Raw genomic sequence first — 18,250 nt, 5'->3', positions numbered from 1 at the left:
CAAGGGTTCTGATTGTTCACCAGTGCTTGGCAACCAGACAAGGATTCCTGTTGCCAATGTGCAGCAGCCATGTAAATATTTTGATTCTCACTTGTGCTCTCAGCTAAATGGGCTTTCACGTGATTTTATTCCATGGAGTCTGAACGTGGGACTGCTGCTCTGGAATGCTGAGTGATCAAAGTCAGGTTATTAATCCTCTGTTGTGAACCAAAGGTCTGCAGTCTTCAGGCTTCACCATACAAATTCACTCTCTACCTATGGTCAGGAAAAAAATTCAGCCTGACCTCCTGGCATGTTTCCTTGCTTTCCATGTGGGCTCATGAAGGGAGTACATGTAATTAGATGCCTTCTCCTGAAGCAGCTGACCACTGCAACATTGAGGAGGAGCCCAACAAGGCTGTTTCTATGTTGCTCTTAGACACGGTGCCATTTATCTATTGTAGCTCTTCCCGAGGCCATGGAGACTGAGACTGGGGGGGACGCATCATTCCTGTGATTTGGTCTGAGAGCAGCAGAGTTCAGGGTGCTCCATGGGAAGAGCTCTGTGTTCTGGTCAGGGAACAAAATATTCCGTTTGTGCTGACAGCGTACATGAAATAAAAACAGGGTTTGCCTGGTGACCTGGGAGCATTTCCCTGGGCACTGCACGCAGCCCTCTGCTCCCAGCACCATACTGGGAACACACCCTGGGTCTGAGGTGTTGCCCAGGTGTGCAGTGGCTGACACAGGAGGGTGTAAGCAAAGGTGACAGGGTCACCCTGCATATTGAGTGGCCCAGAGGAGGGCTCTGCGACCCCAGGGTGGACACAGGGGCTGACAGAGCCCTGTTGTTCCTTACCAGCTGTGGGCAGAGTAGGGTGCTGGCTCCTGGGAGGAATGTGGGATGCTGTGGGGCGTGGGATCTGCCAGGAGGCAGAGCCATCAGTACTCAAGTGGTGGTGTCACACCAGTGTCTCAGACTGACACCCCATGCTCCAGCCCTACTGTGGCAGTAGACACTAAGGTGTAATCCCAGCTTCAGAAAGCTTAGTCCTTTAAATAGCCAAGACAGACAAAATTAAAGGAGAAGAGGTACTATTAGCTCCTCTTGGCAGGTGGCTGGTGGAAGAACAGAAGGCTAAATGGCTGTTACAGAGACAGATTTTCACCCAGCCCAGAACATTAACCTTGTCTGCACTGTTACTGCAGATGGACAGCCCGATGCTCTTGTAGGGCTGTGCCAGTAGATCTTCCTCACCTAATAATGGTCAATCTCACTCCCTGCTGCTCTGGATAAGTATTTTATTTACTGCTTTTTGTGTTGTGAGTACTCTCTCATGGTTATTCTAGCATTTCCAGTTTTGAAAGGATTCTACTTACTCCCTTAGTTCACTGTTTCTGTTTCAGATTCTTGCTTCTCCCAAAGCTGGGCTGAGGTTTCTTGGACAGGAGAACAGTTTTCACCTTTATGCAGGATCACAGCTTTTTAGACACAGCGTTTAAAGTTTTCATACAGATCTCAGCTGCCACTTACTTTTGTGGATTAAATAATTTCCTTTTATATCTCAAGCAACTGTTTTCAGCTTTGTAAAACTGCCTGATAAAGCATCAAGTATCTTCATCCAGATTATCCATCACTAGAATAACCTAGCAATGGCATTTAAATAGACATCAGCTTCCTTGAGCTGTCCATTAAAACCTTAGCTCCGTACAATCCCGAGTTAGATGTCTTACAAGCAGGTCTTGCAGAAAACCCTTTAATAAAAGCCACCATCCAGCCTGTCCTGGGCCAGAAAGTTTCAATCCTATTTTATCTAAAAGTCTGCATTTGAGTCTGGGTTCCTTGCCCTCTAATACTGAGTGAGCAGTAAATGCCAGTCGCCACCCAAAATATCCTTTGCCCAAATTGCTGTACTGCCCAACAGCTCCTCCCTGCACACAGGGATGACTGCAGTGATGTGACCTGCTGGATGTGCAGCCAGCCACTGGTAGGACAGTTGTGCCGTTATTTTTATATGGACAGATGTATTTTTCTATGTGAAGCTCATTCAATGTGCTGCCCATCCTGCACAGGCGTGTTCAACACACCTACAGCGCGCTGGGTACCCGGACATGTCCCACTCCACAGTGAGGCACTGCCAGCTGCCCTCCTCATGCTGGTGTAGTTGCTGGGACCTGGCTGAGGGGCTGAGCAAGGGGATGTGGTACCAAACAGGCATTTGCAGTGCAGAATTGCTCCCCAAAACGGCCTCAGCTCTCCATCGCTATGGCAACCAACAGGCGATCTCGCAGGTCAGACAGGAGGTGTGTGCTCCACAGCAGCACTGCCTGCTTTCCTGCACAAACCAGGGCTCAAACTGAGCAACCAGGAGGGAAAATCCTCTTTATTGTGACTAAGAGGCCCTTTCAGTTATCATTTATCCAGGCACTGTAACATATCATTAATAATACAATTAAATCTCAGCAGTCTTTAAGGATGAGTTGAACAAGAATGTAGCCAGCTGGGCACCTGAAAGGATTCCTTTATGCCTGTTCATTGCAGGGGAAGTTCATCCTCATCTCTTCTAGAGCTCCACCAAACACACCACTTCTGTTCTGAAGGCAGAAGGTCACCAGCTTTTCAGTATCTAAACCAATTTGGGAAGTTAGTCTGCTAGCTGTTGTGTTACTGGCTAACAAGAAATTGTGTGAATCTGAGAACTAGAATTAATGGCATACCAGACCTGCTTTTCCCATCTTTGCACAAAGAAAAAAAAAGAAGACTCATTGAACCTACTTGTTTATTAGATAAAGTTAAGATGCAAAATTATAGAAACCTCATAGATTTGATGCTGAAATGTTGGATGTTGGAGGAAGTGTGTGATCCCACCCGCACAGTAATTAGTATTTTGGAGTAAACTACTTTGTTATAGGGTTCCTTACCCCAAGAATCAATATGAAGGGCTTTATGTGCTATGAATTTCATCCTAATTTGCTGCATGCTGAGTTCCTTGTGTAAACAGGTCATTTTGGCAAGGCTTATGGCATTTTTACCACTATTTGTTCGATGGCATTTCAAACTGGGACACCACCACAGTCCAAACAACTGAGCTGTGTCTGCTGGCTGTGGGTCCAGCCCAGCAAGAGCCAGGAGCTGACACTGTCAGTGCTGGTATCCAAACAAGCAGTTAGGAGTCATCTCGAATCATTCAGCACTTTCAGTTGGGTTCATTTAGTTCCAAACTGGGTAATTACAGCCTCATTATTTTTCCTTTTACAATAAAGAAAAGACTGCAAGCCAGGCAGAATAATTTCTTCTGCTACTGTTGCCAAGATATGATAGCACATCTACACCATAAGGAATGTGTCATGGTGTCAGTTTTATTAGCAGTAAATAGTGGCTCTTCAGTTAAGCAACATCTTACCATCAGCTGGTGCCTAACCATAAAACAATAACTACATTTCAACCCCTCTAGGCAGGTAACTGAGTCGAGATTACCCCTGCCCAGCACATTCCTTGCTGACCAGCATGTGTCAGGTTTTGCACACATTATTTTTTTCACTGAAATGAATACCTGTCTACAATCAGACTTTAAATTTAAAACCACAAAAAGCTCATCTAAAAATAAGACATCAAAGCTCCCGTGACAGTAAGTAGAGGCCAGGACTGAGGGAATGGTGGTAGATCAGGTATCAGAGAGTAATTCACCCCATGGGTCCACCTTCACTGCCTAGAGGGAGAGCAGGTTCCTGCAGGGACTATTTCTCAGCCCAGAAACCACTGTTAGTGTGGTGGAATTTTCTGACACACACAGAGGCTTTGCTTTGATGGATCTTGCATGAAATTGTCTGAGGGCTGTAACGATACTAAATACATGTTTGGAACAAACAGCTTTGAAAAGAAAATATCCACAAGAACTGCACTGTGGGCCTGTCAAGGCATCGGGTTCTGCACAAGCTCCTCAAAACAAATACTGTGTGTGTATACATTATGCATATATGTATACAAATATACTTTACACAGTTATACTAACACACAGTTATACCAAAACACCTTTCAACTTAAAACTGTAAGCTACCCTGTAGAAAGTCTGAAGAAACTTCTGCCATTACCTCAAAAAGCCAGCAAATTCAGGACTGAACTGTTATTTATACTCGGGGGAAATGACTCTGCTTCTGCCACTGAAACACCTGAGTACGTCAGGCTTAGCCCAGTGACCTGCTTTTGTTTCCTCTGGACACGCTCAGTTCTGCAATAACACGACACACTTAACGTGCATTTTAAAATGACTGTGTGCATTTTGAGTAAAGGTTCAACTGTTTTCAAGTGTGTTCCAGGGCAGGAAGCTGGTTGTGAGATCCCCTGATAAACCAACACTCAGCCCTCAGTTCTTCCCCTTCCTTCCCTTCCAGGATTTAAGCTCGTGGCTGTTTCTGCCCCCAGTGCACGTGGACACTGTGAATACTGAGCCTTGTCAGCTCCTGCCCTGCTCTGCCTTCTGCAAACTGCTTGATTTGCACTCCCTTAGGCAACAGCCCTGTTCAACCCAGAGATGTGACTAGGATGGTATTGTATTATTAGACTTCCCCAGGGTACTTTTTCTTCTCAATCATCCAGGATGGGAAAAACATTTAGATAAAGAAGAATGTCATGACTCATTCTCCAATGCCATGGAGGTTTGGAGCAATCAGAAAAGAGTTAACAGCACAGTCACCCCCCACTAGTATTTCAGAGTTTCTAAATACAGAGTTCCTTTCTGAGCTGGATGCCCATTTTTGTTATCTTAAAAGTATTTCTGGAACTTTTGGCCAGCTTTAAACAAACAAACAGGGAGAAATATTTGTGAAGATAACGTGGCTGAGAGTGTTTGGTTACTGAGTCTGAGCTGAAGGATTTCATTTTTAGACTTTATTTCTTTAAAGCTTGTGAACAGAAGAAAAAATTGCTCCAGAGATGTTAAATCACACAACCATCCCAGCTATTGGCTTTGGAATAACAATCATTCAACTTAGCAAATATCAAACGTGGGAAGGGATTTATCTGACGCATCCATATGATCATGTGAACTCCTTTCTCAAGGAGGAACAGTCTCTGCTGGAGACACAAGAGGAAGGAACTGTTTTGCCTTCTTTAAAAAAATTCAACAACATAAGCAACTGCAACATGCTAAGAGCTTCCTGGCACAAATGCAAAAATGCAACATCTGAAATGTCAGCTGGAACGCTGGGAGGATTTACATGATTTAAAAGATTTATGAGAAAGAACTGTTTCACTAGCTTCAGAGCATCTTGGAAAGCAGCAGCACCAGTGTGGGGGACAATGGAAAAGGAGGGGGAAAAAATCTCCAGCTAAAAGAAATTATCATGCCCAGTATGACTCTGTATTGCTCTTTTTAGTGCAAGAAAAAAAATGGATCAGGCACTCATCAGATTTTAAGCTGCATTGAAAGATGAATGAACAGAGTCTGCCATGACCCTGGGATATGCTCATTTTCTCACATTAGATATTGACTCACATAATCCTGTGGCTCACCTAAAGCCACACAACTCGTCACTGCTCAAGGCAGAATTAAATCCACAAATTCCTGACTTTTCCTCGCACTGTTCTTTCATTCAGAGCTGTTGTGCTGCAGCCATCGCTGATACACGAAGGCTGGCCAGCTGGATTTCAGTGCAGGCTCTCAGGGGAGAGATGGGGTCACAGAGACAGGGGAAATAAATCCTGACTTGATAAAAAAATAATACATTAGGCAAGAAAAAGGCACAACACCATTCGAAACAATAAGCTCAACAACATTTTAAGTGTGCTTGGACAATGCTCGAGTGGAAGACTGGCTTGCTTTGGGGCTGCCCTCTCTTGAAGTGGCTACTTAAAAGTAAGGTCCTTGATGCCCAGGAGAGCCTGAGGTGCTCCAGCACCAGACCTGAGCTCAGCTCAGTTGTACCAGGCGGAGCAGGGGCTCTGCCCTGCCAGGATGGGGGAAAGTGCCAGCTCCAGCAACGCCTCTGGCTCCAAGGCTCCTCCTGGGACAGTTATTACCAGCTCACGTTGGCGCAGGGCTAAGGCTGCTCCAACAGTCCCAGACCCTTCTGGGGCAAATCCTGCTCCCCAGAGAGCCCTGGCTGAGCACCCCATGCTTCTTGCAGGGCCACCACGTTCACCTATCACGAAAGGTTCACTCCCTCCTCCTTTTCACCAGCCATCTGTTGCTAGTTCTTCCCATGGTTCATTCACAGATGTCACTGCAGATCTTTTGTACAAAATATTCCCTCCAATCTATCTCTGTTTATGTTTTGTTGTTGGTTTTTTAATAAGCTTTTATTTACTGTTATTTAAACACTTTTCAGTATGTTTAAGTTTCGCTAATGCTTCCATAAATAATGAAAGAGCTCAGTAATATCATTCCAGGGTGTTGAATAAAGGTGAACATTTCTCTCCATCTGTTTCACCAATAAGCTAAACTAATGCAGTTTCCAGACCAGAGCACATGATCTTAAGTGAACTGAAGTCAGTGAAAAGGTCTCTGGTGACATATAAAGACTTAGAGGAGATTGAAGTAAGGTGTCCTATAAAATAAATTTCTGGCCAAACAAAACTGGAAAGACACAAGACTACAATTCCTCTATCATAACAGCAGTGACTCATCCAGTTGCATAGTCACTTGGGGTGAAAAAGAAAACAGTTACTCAGTCTCTCAGGGATTTAGACACAGAAGAATATATTATGCAAGTTTTAGCCGCGTTACTAATGGCCTTGAAGCACACAACTCTACTGTGACTCTCACTCAGCTCAGCAGATCACAAATAGGATGACTCACGTATCCATGACATGATAGGAAAATAGAGAGCTTAAGAAGTGCAGAGGCAGGTGCTAATGCAGTCACAGAGCACGCAGTCAAGGGAAGAAGAGAATTATAAAATCGTGAGCAAAGGACTGTGGAGAAAAGCGGGTTGGGTATTTGAAGACTCCAGAGCATGGACTGGGTTGGTTTTTCTTGGTCTCAAATTGCAGGGGGTTGTGAGTGTGAAGCCAGCAGAGAAAGAGCCACACTGCTGGCTCTGCTCCCCCGTGTGTCCCCAGGGAATGGCAGCAGACAGCTCACCTTGGCCTCTGCATGGCAGTGACGAGCGAGTCCCTCCCTGCATCCACAGCACGCGGTTACATCAGACCCCAGAGAAAGTCATCCAGAAGCTTAACAATATTTATACTTGGCAGGACTTTCTACCCTGCTGGAACATCATGATTTTGTAGAAGCTGTGAATTCTGATCGTTTAAGGGCTAATTAAACCCTCTGGTGGTTCCAGCTGTAGCAGTATTTTGCCCATTATCTGGTGAGTAACCTCCTCATGGATGGAGGGCTTTGACAGCTGTTCTCAGAGCACCATTTAAAATCTGGATGGTGGAGCAGAGCTCAACCCACAGCCTGGACCAAACAGCTGGAAAAGCAATTGTCCTGAAAAAACTTCGCAGTTTTTCATGCTCTAGAGATCCAATCAAAGCACAGTTATAAATACAGTTTAAACCTAAACACTTTACATAAATCCAATAATTAGTGGGGTTATATTAGAAAGCTGATGCCAATACCTTAAGATTTGGAACTTTATGCAGGCTAGAGCACAGTAAGATGTTCAGACCTGTATATGAGTCTGTGTAGAAACACAGACTACGTATGATTTGTTAATTTTTACACACAGTTTGACACACCCGTTCCAATTTGCAGTTTCCTTCACCAGACTGAAAGATTCTGGATGGTCAAAGGATTATAATCTGTCTGTGGGATCTGTTATCTGCAAAAACACAGCCCGTGCAGAGCAGGAACCTTCAAACACTCTGGGGAACATGAAGAAAAGTTCTGCATTTTTGTTATCACAAAGAGGAGACCCTTGAGAGTAACAAGAATAGCACTAACGCACAAGCTTGAGTGGCATTTTTTTATGAGCTCAGTCGCACAAAGAACTGCAGAGAGCTGCTTTCAAATGACTAAATCTGACACATTTCCTTTAAATGTTACCTCATTTCGAGGGGTTTATTCTAGGCATTTCAGCTCACATATGTATGGGATGTAATGTATGGATGCAGAAGGGATGCACCGTGTCATTCTGCTGTCAGAGCTGATTAACGTGCCAGAGCAGGGTATTTTTGTTCAAACCAGGATAACCTCCTGCCATATCCTGTCTCGTTCCCAGAGCTGACAGTCCCTAGGCTGACTTCATCCTTATCTCCTGTTAAACACGTAGGGTTTGAGGTGATGTGATGCAGGATCAGAGGGGTGTTATGCTGGAAAGTAAAACGAGTGTTTGGAAATCTCCTGTTATGTGGACAGTGAAAGGAAAAAGCTCTTTATCTGTATCCTTTGTCCAGTGGAGGATCCCACAGCACTTAAAACTATTTGGCTCATAAATGTCCTGTGTAGAAAACATTCACAGACTCAGGATTTAGATGAGTGTCATCACTATACTAGCAAAATACCTATGGAATTATTTACCCTGACCACCGGGGAGGGAACACAGAATTTGGGATTGTGCCTTTGTTCTGCATACATTCATTGGAACAAACAGTGAAGGAGCAGGGATGTGGCAAAAGCCTTCTAAGAGATCCAGCTGGTGCAACCAAAAGGCTAATAAAAATATGTTAACAATAAAGTAAAAGCTCATATGTTTTCTGAAGGAAGCACAGTTTCAATGATTTATGGAGTGACCTTTTTCTGAAAGAAGCCTGTATATCTGCATGAATAAGGCTGATTACAAGAGAGATGATACTGTTAACATAATGTTCATAAATTCTGAGTGTTAAAGCTGCTCTGGAAAATAAGTGGCTGGTTTACTGGATGCTCTTTGTCATTTCTTGGCAATTTTAGATAGCAATAAAGCTGTCACTCTGATTATTCATCCCTTTCTGTGGTGAAAGTAGGTTTTTTGAACAGGGACTGTGTGAAGGAAAGAAGGGTCTGGGACAGCGGGAAGCGATGTGCAATAGCTGGAATTGCTACAGGCAGAAAATATCCTCCAACTCCAGCTTGTCAGTTCTAACCCTGCCCTGTGACATTTTGCAGCCCTAATGGCAATTAAAACTAATGCAAATTGCTCTCCTAAACTTTTGTGCAAACTTCTGTCTATTTATCATGTTGTTATATCATCCCATCCTCATCCACTTCATTTTTTCCCAGACTTCAGCAGGAAGCCTCTACCTCAGGGAGTGTCCCCATGCCCTGGGCAGGGAGGTGACAGCAGTGTCCTCATCCCCTGGGCAGGGAGGTGACAGCAGTGTCCCTGGGCAGGGAGGTGACAGCAGTGTCCCCATCCCTTGGGCAGGGAGGTGACAGCAGTGTCCCCGGGCAGGGAGGTGACAGCAGTGTCCCCATCCCTTGGGCAGGGAGGTGACAGCAGTGTCCCCGGGCAGGGAGGTGACAGCAGTGTCCCCATGCCCTGGACTGTGGGCAGAGAGGTGACAGCAGTGTCCCCAAGCCCTGGGCAGGGAGGTGACAGCAGTGTCCCCAAGCCCTGGGCAGGGAGGTGCCAGTAGTGACTCTGGGCAGGGAGGTGACAGCAGTGTCCCCAAGCCCTGGACTGTGGGCAGGGAGGTGCCAGTAGTGTCCCTGGGCAGGGAGGTGACAGCAGTGTCCCCAAGCCCTGGGCAGGGAGGTGCCAGCAGTGTCCCCGGGCAGGGAGGTGACAGCAGTGTCCCCATCCCCTGGGCAGGGAGGTGACAGCAGTGTCCCCATCCCCTGGGCAGGGAGGTGACAGCAGTGTCCCCAAGCCCTGGGCAGGGAGGTGACAGCAGTGTCCCCAAGCCCTACCCGCTGACACTCCGGTGACTGGCGCTGTTGCCATGGCAACGCCCGCGTGCGCCGAGGCGCTACCTAGCGCCCCCAGCGGCCGCAGGGAGTGGGAGATCTGGATTGGCTGATTGGCAGCCCCGATCATTGGCTGCCTTGAAGGAGGAACCGCCCTCTCCCGGCCTCTGGACCAATCAGCGCCCGTCTCCGCTCGGCGAAGGCGGAAGCAGTGTTGATAAACAACATTTGCCCTTCCCCGCCCTTCGCCACCGTCCCGCCGTCTCATTGGCGGGCAGGCGCCTCCGAGCGGGGCGGCAGCCAATGAGCGGCGGCGGCGGCTCCCGGCTGGCCCCGCCCCCTGAGGCCGCGGGGTGTGGGCGGAAGCCGGAAGCTGCGGCGGCGGCGCCATGGGGGCCGTGCTGGGGGTCTGTTCCCTCGCCAGCTGGGTGAGTGCGGGGCTCCCCTGCCCCCGAAACCTCCCCTTCCCACCCCGAGCCTCCCCCGACACCCCAGCGAGCGCACCCGGCCCGGAGCGGTGCCTCCGGCGGGGCCGCGGGGCCGGTGACCGCCCTGTGTGCCCTGGCGCGGCCTGAGCCACCATCGCGGCCCCGCCGCAGCCGGGGCGGCCCCGGCCCCTCGGGGCAGAGCGGGGCCCGGCTGGAGCGATCCCACTCCTTCCCCGGGCCGGGCCGGACCGGGTCGGTGGTGGACGGGGCCCACCCAAGGGCAGCCCATGGCGATAAACAGGGTTATCTGCGGGTGTTCGCAAACACGCTGTCCGTCAGAAGCGCCGATTAGCGATTTATCGGTGCGGTCCGGGAGTGGAGTGTCTCCAAATGGAGCTCGGGCTTTCCTCTGGGCGTCGCCGGACGCCCCGGTGTCAGCTGCGAGGGAAAATGCCCTTACTATTCCTGTCTCTGCCCTTCAGATTCCCTGTCTGTGCAGCGGTGCCTCCTGTTTGCTGTGCCGATGTTGTCCCAACAGCAAGAATTCGACAGTGACACGTCTTATCTATGCCTTCCTCCTCCTCCTCAGCACTGTACTTGCCTGCATCATGCTGGCACCAGGCATGGAAGAGCAACTGAAAAAGGTAGGGAGGGTAAAACCTCGTTCTGACTGTTTGAAAAGCCATTACTGCACCAGTGGTTATTGATTTTCTTTACTTGGAGTGGGTTATGTGAGAGGCACAAACACCCAAGTGCCCTTGTTCCCCGAGTTAAGAGGCTTCTAGCTGAAACAGCAAATTCAGTGAATGTGCCTTTTTTAGTGCATGCCTGGTCTCTGAAACCTGACCAGCCTGGAGGTGGTCAGTTGTTATAAGGGGCCTGCTGCTGTGGTATCTTAATCTTCCTGGATAAAAAGTGCTGACATGGGGAAAGCCAGATGATAATGAGATCTGAGCACGAGGCCTTTTGTTCTCAGATCTCCCAGCAGGCAGTTGACTGAAAGCCTTGCCTGTTACAGGGCTTAAAGAAGGTAATTGCAAATGCAGCTGTGAACTCACAACTAAATGTGTCTTCCCCCAGATCCCTGGATTTTGTGATGAGGGGCTTCACACCCGGATGCCCCACCTGGAGGGGTTTGTCAGCTGTGATGTGTTTGTGGGATACAGAGCTGTCTATCGTGTCAGCTTTGCCATGGCTGTGTTCTTCTTCCTCCTCTCCCTGCTCATGATAGAGGTGAAAACAAGTAACGACCCCAGAGCCTCGATACACAACGGGTATGTGTGTGAGCTGCCTGGGCTGCCTGCTTGTTCCCCGCTCCTGTTTCCTTTCTGAACACGGTGGCAGATTGGTTTTTGACAGCCTCGAGTTTCTTTTGGGCTGAACACAGAGTAGTGCTTTGCTCTCCCAAAAAGCTTCCTGTTCATGTCAGATGTTCAGTGTACTGATTGAGTGTCCTGCTCTGAGGTGGGGTAACCAAAAGGGCAGTGCTCTGGGCACCCCTCTGTGTTTCCACAGAGATGTGAGATTGCCTGTGACACTCACTGGGTCACTCACTGTCTGACTCAGCCAGCAGAAACTGCTTCCTGATTTCCAATCCCTGATTTCCTGATTTAAAGTGGGTTAGTTCTGGGCTAGATGACTTAATCATCATAGAGTCATTTAATTGGAAAGGGATGTTTGGAGAGCATAGAATGCATCAGGTTGGTTAAATCTCATCTCCTTCCAAACCCCTGCCGTGGCCAGGGACACTTTCCACTAGACAGAGTTTCTCAGAGCCCCGTCCAGCCTGGCCTTGAACACCTCCAGGGGTGGAGATTCCACAACCTCAACCTCTCTGGTCAACAGGATCATGTGCTCCAAATCCCTGGCTGGAGCAGGACCAAGCTGCTTGCAGATCATGTAGCACATGACTACTGTGTACAGACTAAGACCAGTATTTACAACTTCTGTCTTCTTTTAAAGGTTCTGGTTCTTCAAAATAGCTGCTATTGTGGCCATCATGGTTGGAGCATTTTACATCCCTGAAGGGCCTTTCACAAGAGGTACAGTTAATACTCATTGTGGGTTCTGATGAGTAAACTCAAACCTTTTCACAGACTTACCAGGATAGAGTTGTAATAGTGAAAATTCTCTTGCAGAAGACACAGTTTTTGCCCAGCTTCTTTAGAGTATCTTGGTTCATCCAGTATTTTAGTGACCAGCTGAAGTTATGGCAATCAGCAGTCTCTTTTCACCTGCATAGGTTTTGGGTATTAATAATTTTGTACTCCATGAGATAGTCGTTACTGGGCCGAGTCTTCTGACACCACCTAGACTGGAGGCAGCTCAGAACACTGACAAGTGCTAAATACTTCCCCAGAGTCTGAAAAATCTGTGTGAGAAACTTTTACTGTCTGTTCACATCACAGCAACTTTAAAGGGTTGTTGTCCCCTAAAGAAGTGTGGCATGATGACACTTCTGTACACAAAATTATGGTGTGTTACCTGTTGTGTTCATTCTGAAAACATGCTGGGCTGAGCATTCCCATGCTCAGCTTGACCAGGATCAGCTGCAGCCTTGAATAGCTGGGGCTCCTTGCACACTTCTGCAGGATGGGAGCCAGAGTGATTAACAGCATCTGCATTTTTAAATACAGTTTCAGAGTTTTTCATTATTTGTCTGCAGTATAATGAGGGGCTTTTAATTTTTTAAACTGAGGTAACATGCAAATGATGGAAGCTAACCCTGTTTTCCTTGCTCCCTTTCGTAGCTTGGTTTTGGATTGGTGTTTCTGGAGCCTTCTTCTTCATTCTTATCCAGTTGGTGCTTCTTGTGGACTTTGCTCACTCCTGGAATGAGAGCTGGGTTGATAGAATGGATGAGGGAAATGCTAAATGTTGGTATGCAGGTAGGAATCTGAACCTGTGAAGGATTTGTTTCTGCTGGCCAGTGCTCTGAGATCACTTATTAGTTTGTAGATGTACCTACACTTACACTCCACAGTGTCCTTGAGTCACTGCTGCAAACACATGGAATAAGTAGCTGCAGAGTTGCCTTTTTCTCGTTCAATAAAAAGCAGAATATTTTAGCCTTGTGATCAGCAGGTCTGGCAGTGCTAATAAACACCCTTGCCTGGTTTGCAGTGTGAGTGCAGAGCTCAGAGCCTGGTTCTCTTCAAATCTAAACTCTGCCACCCCCCTGCTGTGGTCCCCAGGAGCTCAGTTGTGTCTGGCAGTGGCTGCAGAGCCACACCAAGTGTGCCTTGGCACGTGCTCCCCAGCTGGCCACTAATTACAAAGTGCTAATTGTTGTGGTTCTTTGCACATAGCTAAGAATGCTGCAACAGCATTTTGTAGCTTCTTACAAAGAACATAACAGAGGGGAAATGAAAATGGGTGGCCTCTAGCATAGGAGGAGGAATTCAGGGCTGATAAATGCCCGTGAGGAGTGTGCAAAACGTACTCTGATTTTGTCACTGTGCCTTGACATCAGTTAAACTAATTAAAACTGATGCTGAAAGGCAAGCCTTACTCCCCTGATGGCAGCACTGGCTTTCCTCTGAGCTACACCACTTAGTAAGCCCAAGCAGAAATTCAGCCATACCTAATAAAAATGCATTGTGCTACTTTAGTTTTCTGGCCCAGCCTGCCAAGTGAGGACTGTCTGATTGCTGTGGTAGCTGGACATGGAATCACTTCAGATGTACTGTTAAAACTGCACTGTGTTGTAACAATTGCAGCTCTCCTGTCCTGTACAAGCTTGTTCTATGCCTTGTCCCTGGTGTTTGTTGTTCTCTTCTACGTTTTCTACACGAAGCCTGATGACTGCACTGAGAACAAGTTCTTCATAAGCTTTAACATGATCCTGTGCATTGCTGTCTCCATCGTTTCTATCCTTCCAAAAGTTCAGGTATTTTTCTCTGGTATTTTCTTCTAACATATAAAGCACAGAAGTGGAAATGATGTACTACCAATTCAGTCAGACATAAGAACTTAAAAATGTGGCTACAATAGCTATGCTAGCTAGGAACTTTAAAAAAAAATACCTTGCTCTGAAACCAATGCACTATGTAGTGACATGTTTTCTGAAGAGAGGCTTTTTTTAGCTAACACAGTTTTGGACTTTGTTTCCATGTGGAGGGCTGCTGACATGCTTGTAGTGGTGAAGGTTCTGGCAGAACAGAGAAACCTGTTAGGGAGCAGCAAAATGAGCTGGAGATTTATTGGCTTAGTACTGCGGCTTTGAAATTATGGATAAGCTTGTTTAATGCAAGAGGACACTTGCACGTTACTTGATTCTGAACTGGTATTGCTCAAGTCACATGCTAGATTGACATCTACAACATTGGTTAAAAAGCTGGGATTAGCTCAGTGAGAATCCATAACAGAGTATTGGCCACAGAAAAACAATTTGGTTTGCTTATTCCTTCCATGCTTGAGTTGCTTCCTGCATAAGTTACATGACTAAGGAGTTTCTCCCAGTCTTTTGAACATAGAGCATTTCTAAAACAAAGTTTTTTCATGCTAGTAACTGCTGATTCTGTGGCAGCAGGGTAAAACTATCCAACCCCAGGTAAAACTTGCCCTTCTGACCTTGGCTTGCTCTTCTGTTTTGGAACAGGAACATCAGCCTCGCTCTGGGCTCCTCCAGTCCTCTGTCATCACACTCTACACCATGTACCTCACCTGGGCAGCCATGTCCAACGAGCCTGGTAAGCAGCACACAGTCTCAAGTGTTGGTGTGAAAGCAGAAGCTGCTGATGGTTGTTACAGATCACAGTGTGGGGATTGCTGACCTGTCTAGATAAAATTCAGCAAGGCTGGAAAGCTGACCTTACTGAAACCATCAGACTGCCTTTTTGCAGAACTAAACTGGGGTATTTGTGAGGAAAATAAACCAGTGTTAGGGCATTCTGATTTTACATTTTTATTTATTTATTACACCCTTGCCCAGCTCGTAGGAAGGAAAAATGTTCCAGGTCATTTCTGCCTCTGGAGAACGGAAAAGATCAGCAGTTAAAGGGAATGAGAAGTTGCAAGCTTACCTGTCATCTTTTCTTAGTTAAGTGCTGGCAAAGCTCATTTCTCTAATCTGCCTTGAAATCCCTTTCAGAAAGAAACTGTAACCCAAGTTTGCTGAACATCATCACCCAGATAGCTGCACCCACAGCTGCTCCAGCCAATGCCACTGTCCCACCTGCCACTCCTGCTCCACCCAAGTCCCTGCAGTGGTGGGATGCCCAGAGTGTTGTTGGACTGGTTATCTTTGTCCTTTGCCTCTTGTATTCCAGGTAGGATCTGCGCTGCTATCCAGTGATAAACAGTTGGGATTTGTCTGCCTCTTTTGTTAGAGCCTGGGTCTAGTGCAAAATGTACCTGCATTTATTCCCATCCAGCTGCTGTCTCAGGCCCATAAAGCTGCGTTCAGCTTTGTGGATGAGGAGAGGCTTTATCAGCCCCAATCCAGACAACAGAACATGTGTTACAGGATGATTAAAGGGATGGAGCACCACTCCTACAAGGAAAGGCTGGGAGAATGGGGACTGTTTAGCCAGGAAAAAAGGCAGCTTAGGGATGGCCTAACTGCAGCCTTCCAGCACCTGAGGGGAGCTACAAGAAAGATGGAGAGAGACTATTTGCAAGGACATGTAGTGACAGGACAAGGAGGAATGGCATAAACTGAGAGTAGGTTTAGATTATATATTAGGAAGAAATTTTTCACTGTGATGGGGGTGAGACCCTGGAACACGTTGTCCAGAAAAGTTATGGATGGCCCACCCCTGGAATTGTTCAAGGCCAGGGTGGATGGAGCTCTGAGCAACCTGGTCTAGTGAAAGGTATCCCTGCCCACAGCAGGGGGGTTAGAACTAGATCTTTAAGGTCCCTTCCAGCCCAGGCAATTCTATGATCTGGACTAGGATTGCTGTTTACCTAGGTTAACAAAAGCTTGGATGAGAAGAGTTTTCTTTGAGGAGTTCCCTTATTTTTCCAGATGGATTTAAAAAAATCCCGTTTGCTGCTCGCTGACATTCCGTGTGCTCTGTTGCTGTATTAGCAAACAGCCAAAGGGGTTTCTCACCACAGCTCTCTTGTTCCACTGCAGCATCCGCTCTTCCAGTAACAGCCAGGTGAACAAGCTGACCCTGTCTGGGAGTGACACTGCCATCCTGGAGGAGAGCCTGGGGACGGGGAGCGGGGCTGCGGAGGAGGGGGACGTGCGCCGTGTCACGGACAACGAGAAGGAGGGTGTTCAGTACAGCTACACCTTCTTCCACTTCATGCTCTTTCTTGCCTCTCTTTACATCATGATGACACTCACCAACTGGTACAGGTAGGAGCAAGATGGAAAGTGATTGTATGTGCCAGCCAGTGTTCCCAGGTGGGTAGGAGACTCCTGCCCTGTAGGCTGATCCTGCCAAGCTCCTTTAAGTGCTGTCCCTGTGCCAGCTCATTATAGAGTTGTGCCTTCTCAGTTTTGTGTAACTGAATGAAGATGTAAAAAGGCACAGTCAGCAGCTGTGGGCCTGGGGGACTGCAAGGGCACAGTGGGGCTGCCATCCTTCAGATGAGCAAGTAGCAGGAAGGATACATATGAAACTGGCTCCAGGAGGCCTCCTGGGAAGTTTGTCAGAGGCCAGCCTGATGGTGCTGGCTCTTCACCCTGGGAAGGATGTGCAGGGACAGCCATACGTGCTGTGCATCAGAGATGTCATTTCCTACATCTGTTGGAAACACTTGGACATACCCTCTGCTGCTGCAGCTCGTAACCACCTGCCCCAGGACTGGCACACGGTATAAATCAGCAAATACACTTAGAGAGCAGCCATCAGGGGTCTCTTGCTCAGCTCATGCAGGTATTTCCTTCAAGAGCAGCACATCAGCACGGGCAAGCAGGTTTGACAACTGGGTCCCAAGAACAAGAGGCCTGTGAAGGAGCCACAGGAAATTGCTGGTTTAGTTGTCTCGCTGTGTTCTCACAAAGGCTTTTGCACTGGAGTGTCCCAAATGATTGCCTGAACTTCAGATTCATAGAGAGCTAGCAAGGAGCAGTGGGAGGTGCTTTCTCTATCTACTAAGTGACTTCTTTTCTTTTTTAGCCCTGATGCAGATTTCAAGACAATGACAAGCAAGTGGCCGGCCGTGTGGGTGAAGATAACCTCCAGCTGGGTTTGTCTGCTTCTCTATCTCTGGACCTTAGTGGCTCCTCTTGTCCTTACTAATAGAGACTTCAGTTAACTTGCTGCACCTGTCTGAGCTTACAAAAGTGAGGAACTCTTTTGCTGAAAGCCAAAACGTTCATTTATTGCTTTAGTTACTGTTTCTTACGTTGATATTAACATGCAGTTGGATAGAAAGTTATATATTGCATAAAGCTTGATGCAGCACCAAAATTATCATCAGTTATCTTTCTATTTTAACCTTCATCAGGGTTGTTACTGCATTTTTAAAATTCACTACAGCTGTGCTGTTAAAGCACAAAAGAAATTATCTGTTCTGTCCAGTAGCCACAACCTTCTGTTGAATAGAAGTAACATTTAGCTAAATATGAAGTAATATATTTTAAAGAACACTTATATTCAGCATAATGCACTAGTATGCTAATGCTTCAGTATCTGGAAGTGTAAGCCATGCTGCTTGATTTCTACATTCCACTGCAAAAATTTATTTAAAGGAAAACTTTATTTAAATTACTTAACTTTTTGTTGTGGCAAAAAAAAAAAAGCCCTTTGTTCCTCACTGAAAGAACAGAACTCAGAGGTTGAAAAACTGATTAATTCTTTTTAAGAACAAACTTGCCCTTTCTAAGGGGCAACTTCTATGGTTACTTGTTTTTTAGTATGTTTGTCAGTTAGAGTGGTAAGTGTATCAGTAGCTTAAATCAACTTTATGATTATGTTGGAAAAATAGAGCTTATTGATTGGTTAATTCGACTTGTCTGATAGGCTTATAAAAATATTGTACATGATATTATTATGATTGGCACTAAGGCATTTGCACTGTAAACTCATTTGAATAAAGCAGACTAACTACTGAAAGTGGCCCAGTTGTTAATTGTTGAGCAGCAGTTAATTCTCCAGAGGAAAATACCAC

General features: G+C 46.7%; 1 protein-coding gene across 1 annotated transcript; it reads left to right on the top strand.

Annotated features, from left to right (window-relative positions):
* Positions 1 to 10,100: 10,100 nt before the first annotated feature.
* On the top strand, positions 10,101 to 18,195 carry SERINC3 (serine incorporator 3). Its single transcript, XM_027745853.2, has 10 exons — positions 10,101 to 10,180; positions 10,663 to 10,824; positions 11,261 to 11,454; positions 12,143 to 12,222; positions 12,931 to 13,068; positions 13,900 to 14,069; positions 14,781 to 14,871; positions 15,273 to 15,450; positions 16,263 to 16,490; positions 17,257 to 18,195. Exons 1-10 carry the CDS (start codon positions 10,142 to 10,144, stop codon positions 17,393 to 17,395), a joined length of 1,419 nt encoding a protein of 472 aa, XP_027601654.1. The 5' UTR covers positions 10,101 to 10,141; the 3' UTR covers positions 17,396 to 18,195.
* The last annotated feature ends 55 nt before the right edge of the window (positions 18,196 to 18,250 follow it).

The sequence above is a fragment of the Pipra filicauda genome, unplaced genomic scaffold (assembly GCF_003945595.2).
Source record: "Pipra filicauda isolate LSUMZ 115617 unplaced genomic scaffold, ASM394559v2 scaffold299_size895176_pilon, whole genome shotgun sequence".
Lineage (NCBI taxonomy): Eukaryota > Metazoa > Chordata > Aves > Passeriformes > Pipridae > Pipra > Pipra filicauda.
The sequence above is the reverse complement of the archived record's forward strand: the minus strand, read 5'-3'. Positions and strand labels throughout refer to the sequence as shown.

Bases quoted from the DNA above. Each gene is read 5' to 3' on its own strand.
- SERINC3 (XM_027745853.2), top strand. From the start codon at position 10,142: ATGGGGGCCGTGCTGGGGGTCTGTTCCCTCGCCAGCTGG. The intron at 15,451-16,262 runs GTAGGATCTGCG...GTTCCACTGCAG, and splicing joins CTTTGCCTCTTGTATTCCAG to CATCCGCTCTTCCAGTAACA. The intron at 16,491-17,256 runs GTAGGAGCAAGA...TTTCTTTTTTAG, and splicing joins ACACTCACCAACTGGTACAG to CCCTGATGCAGATTTCAAGA.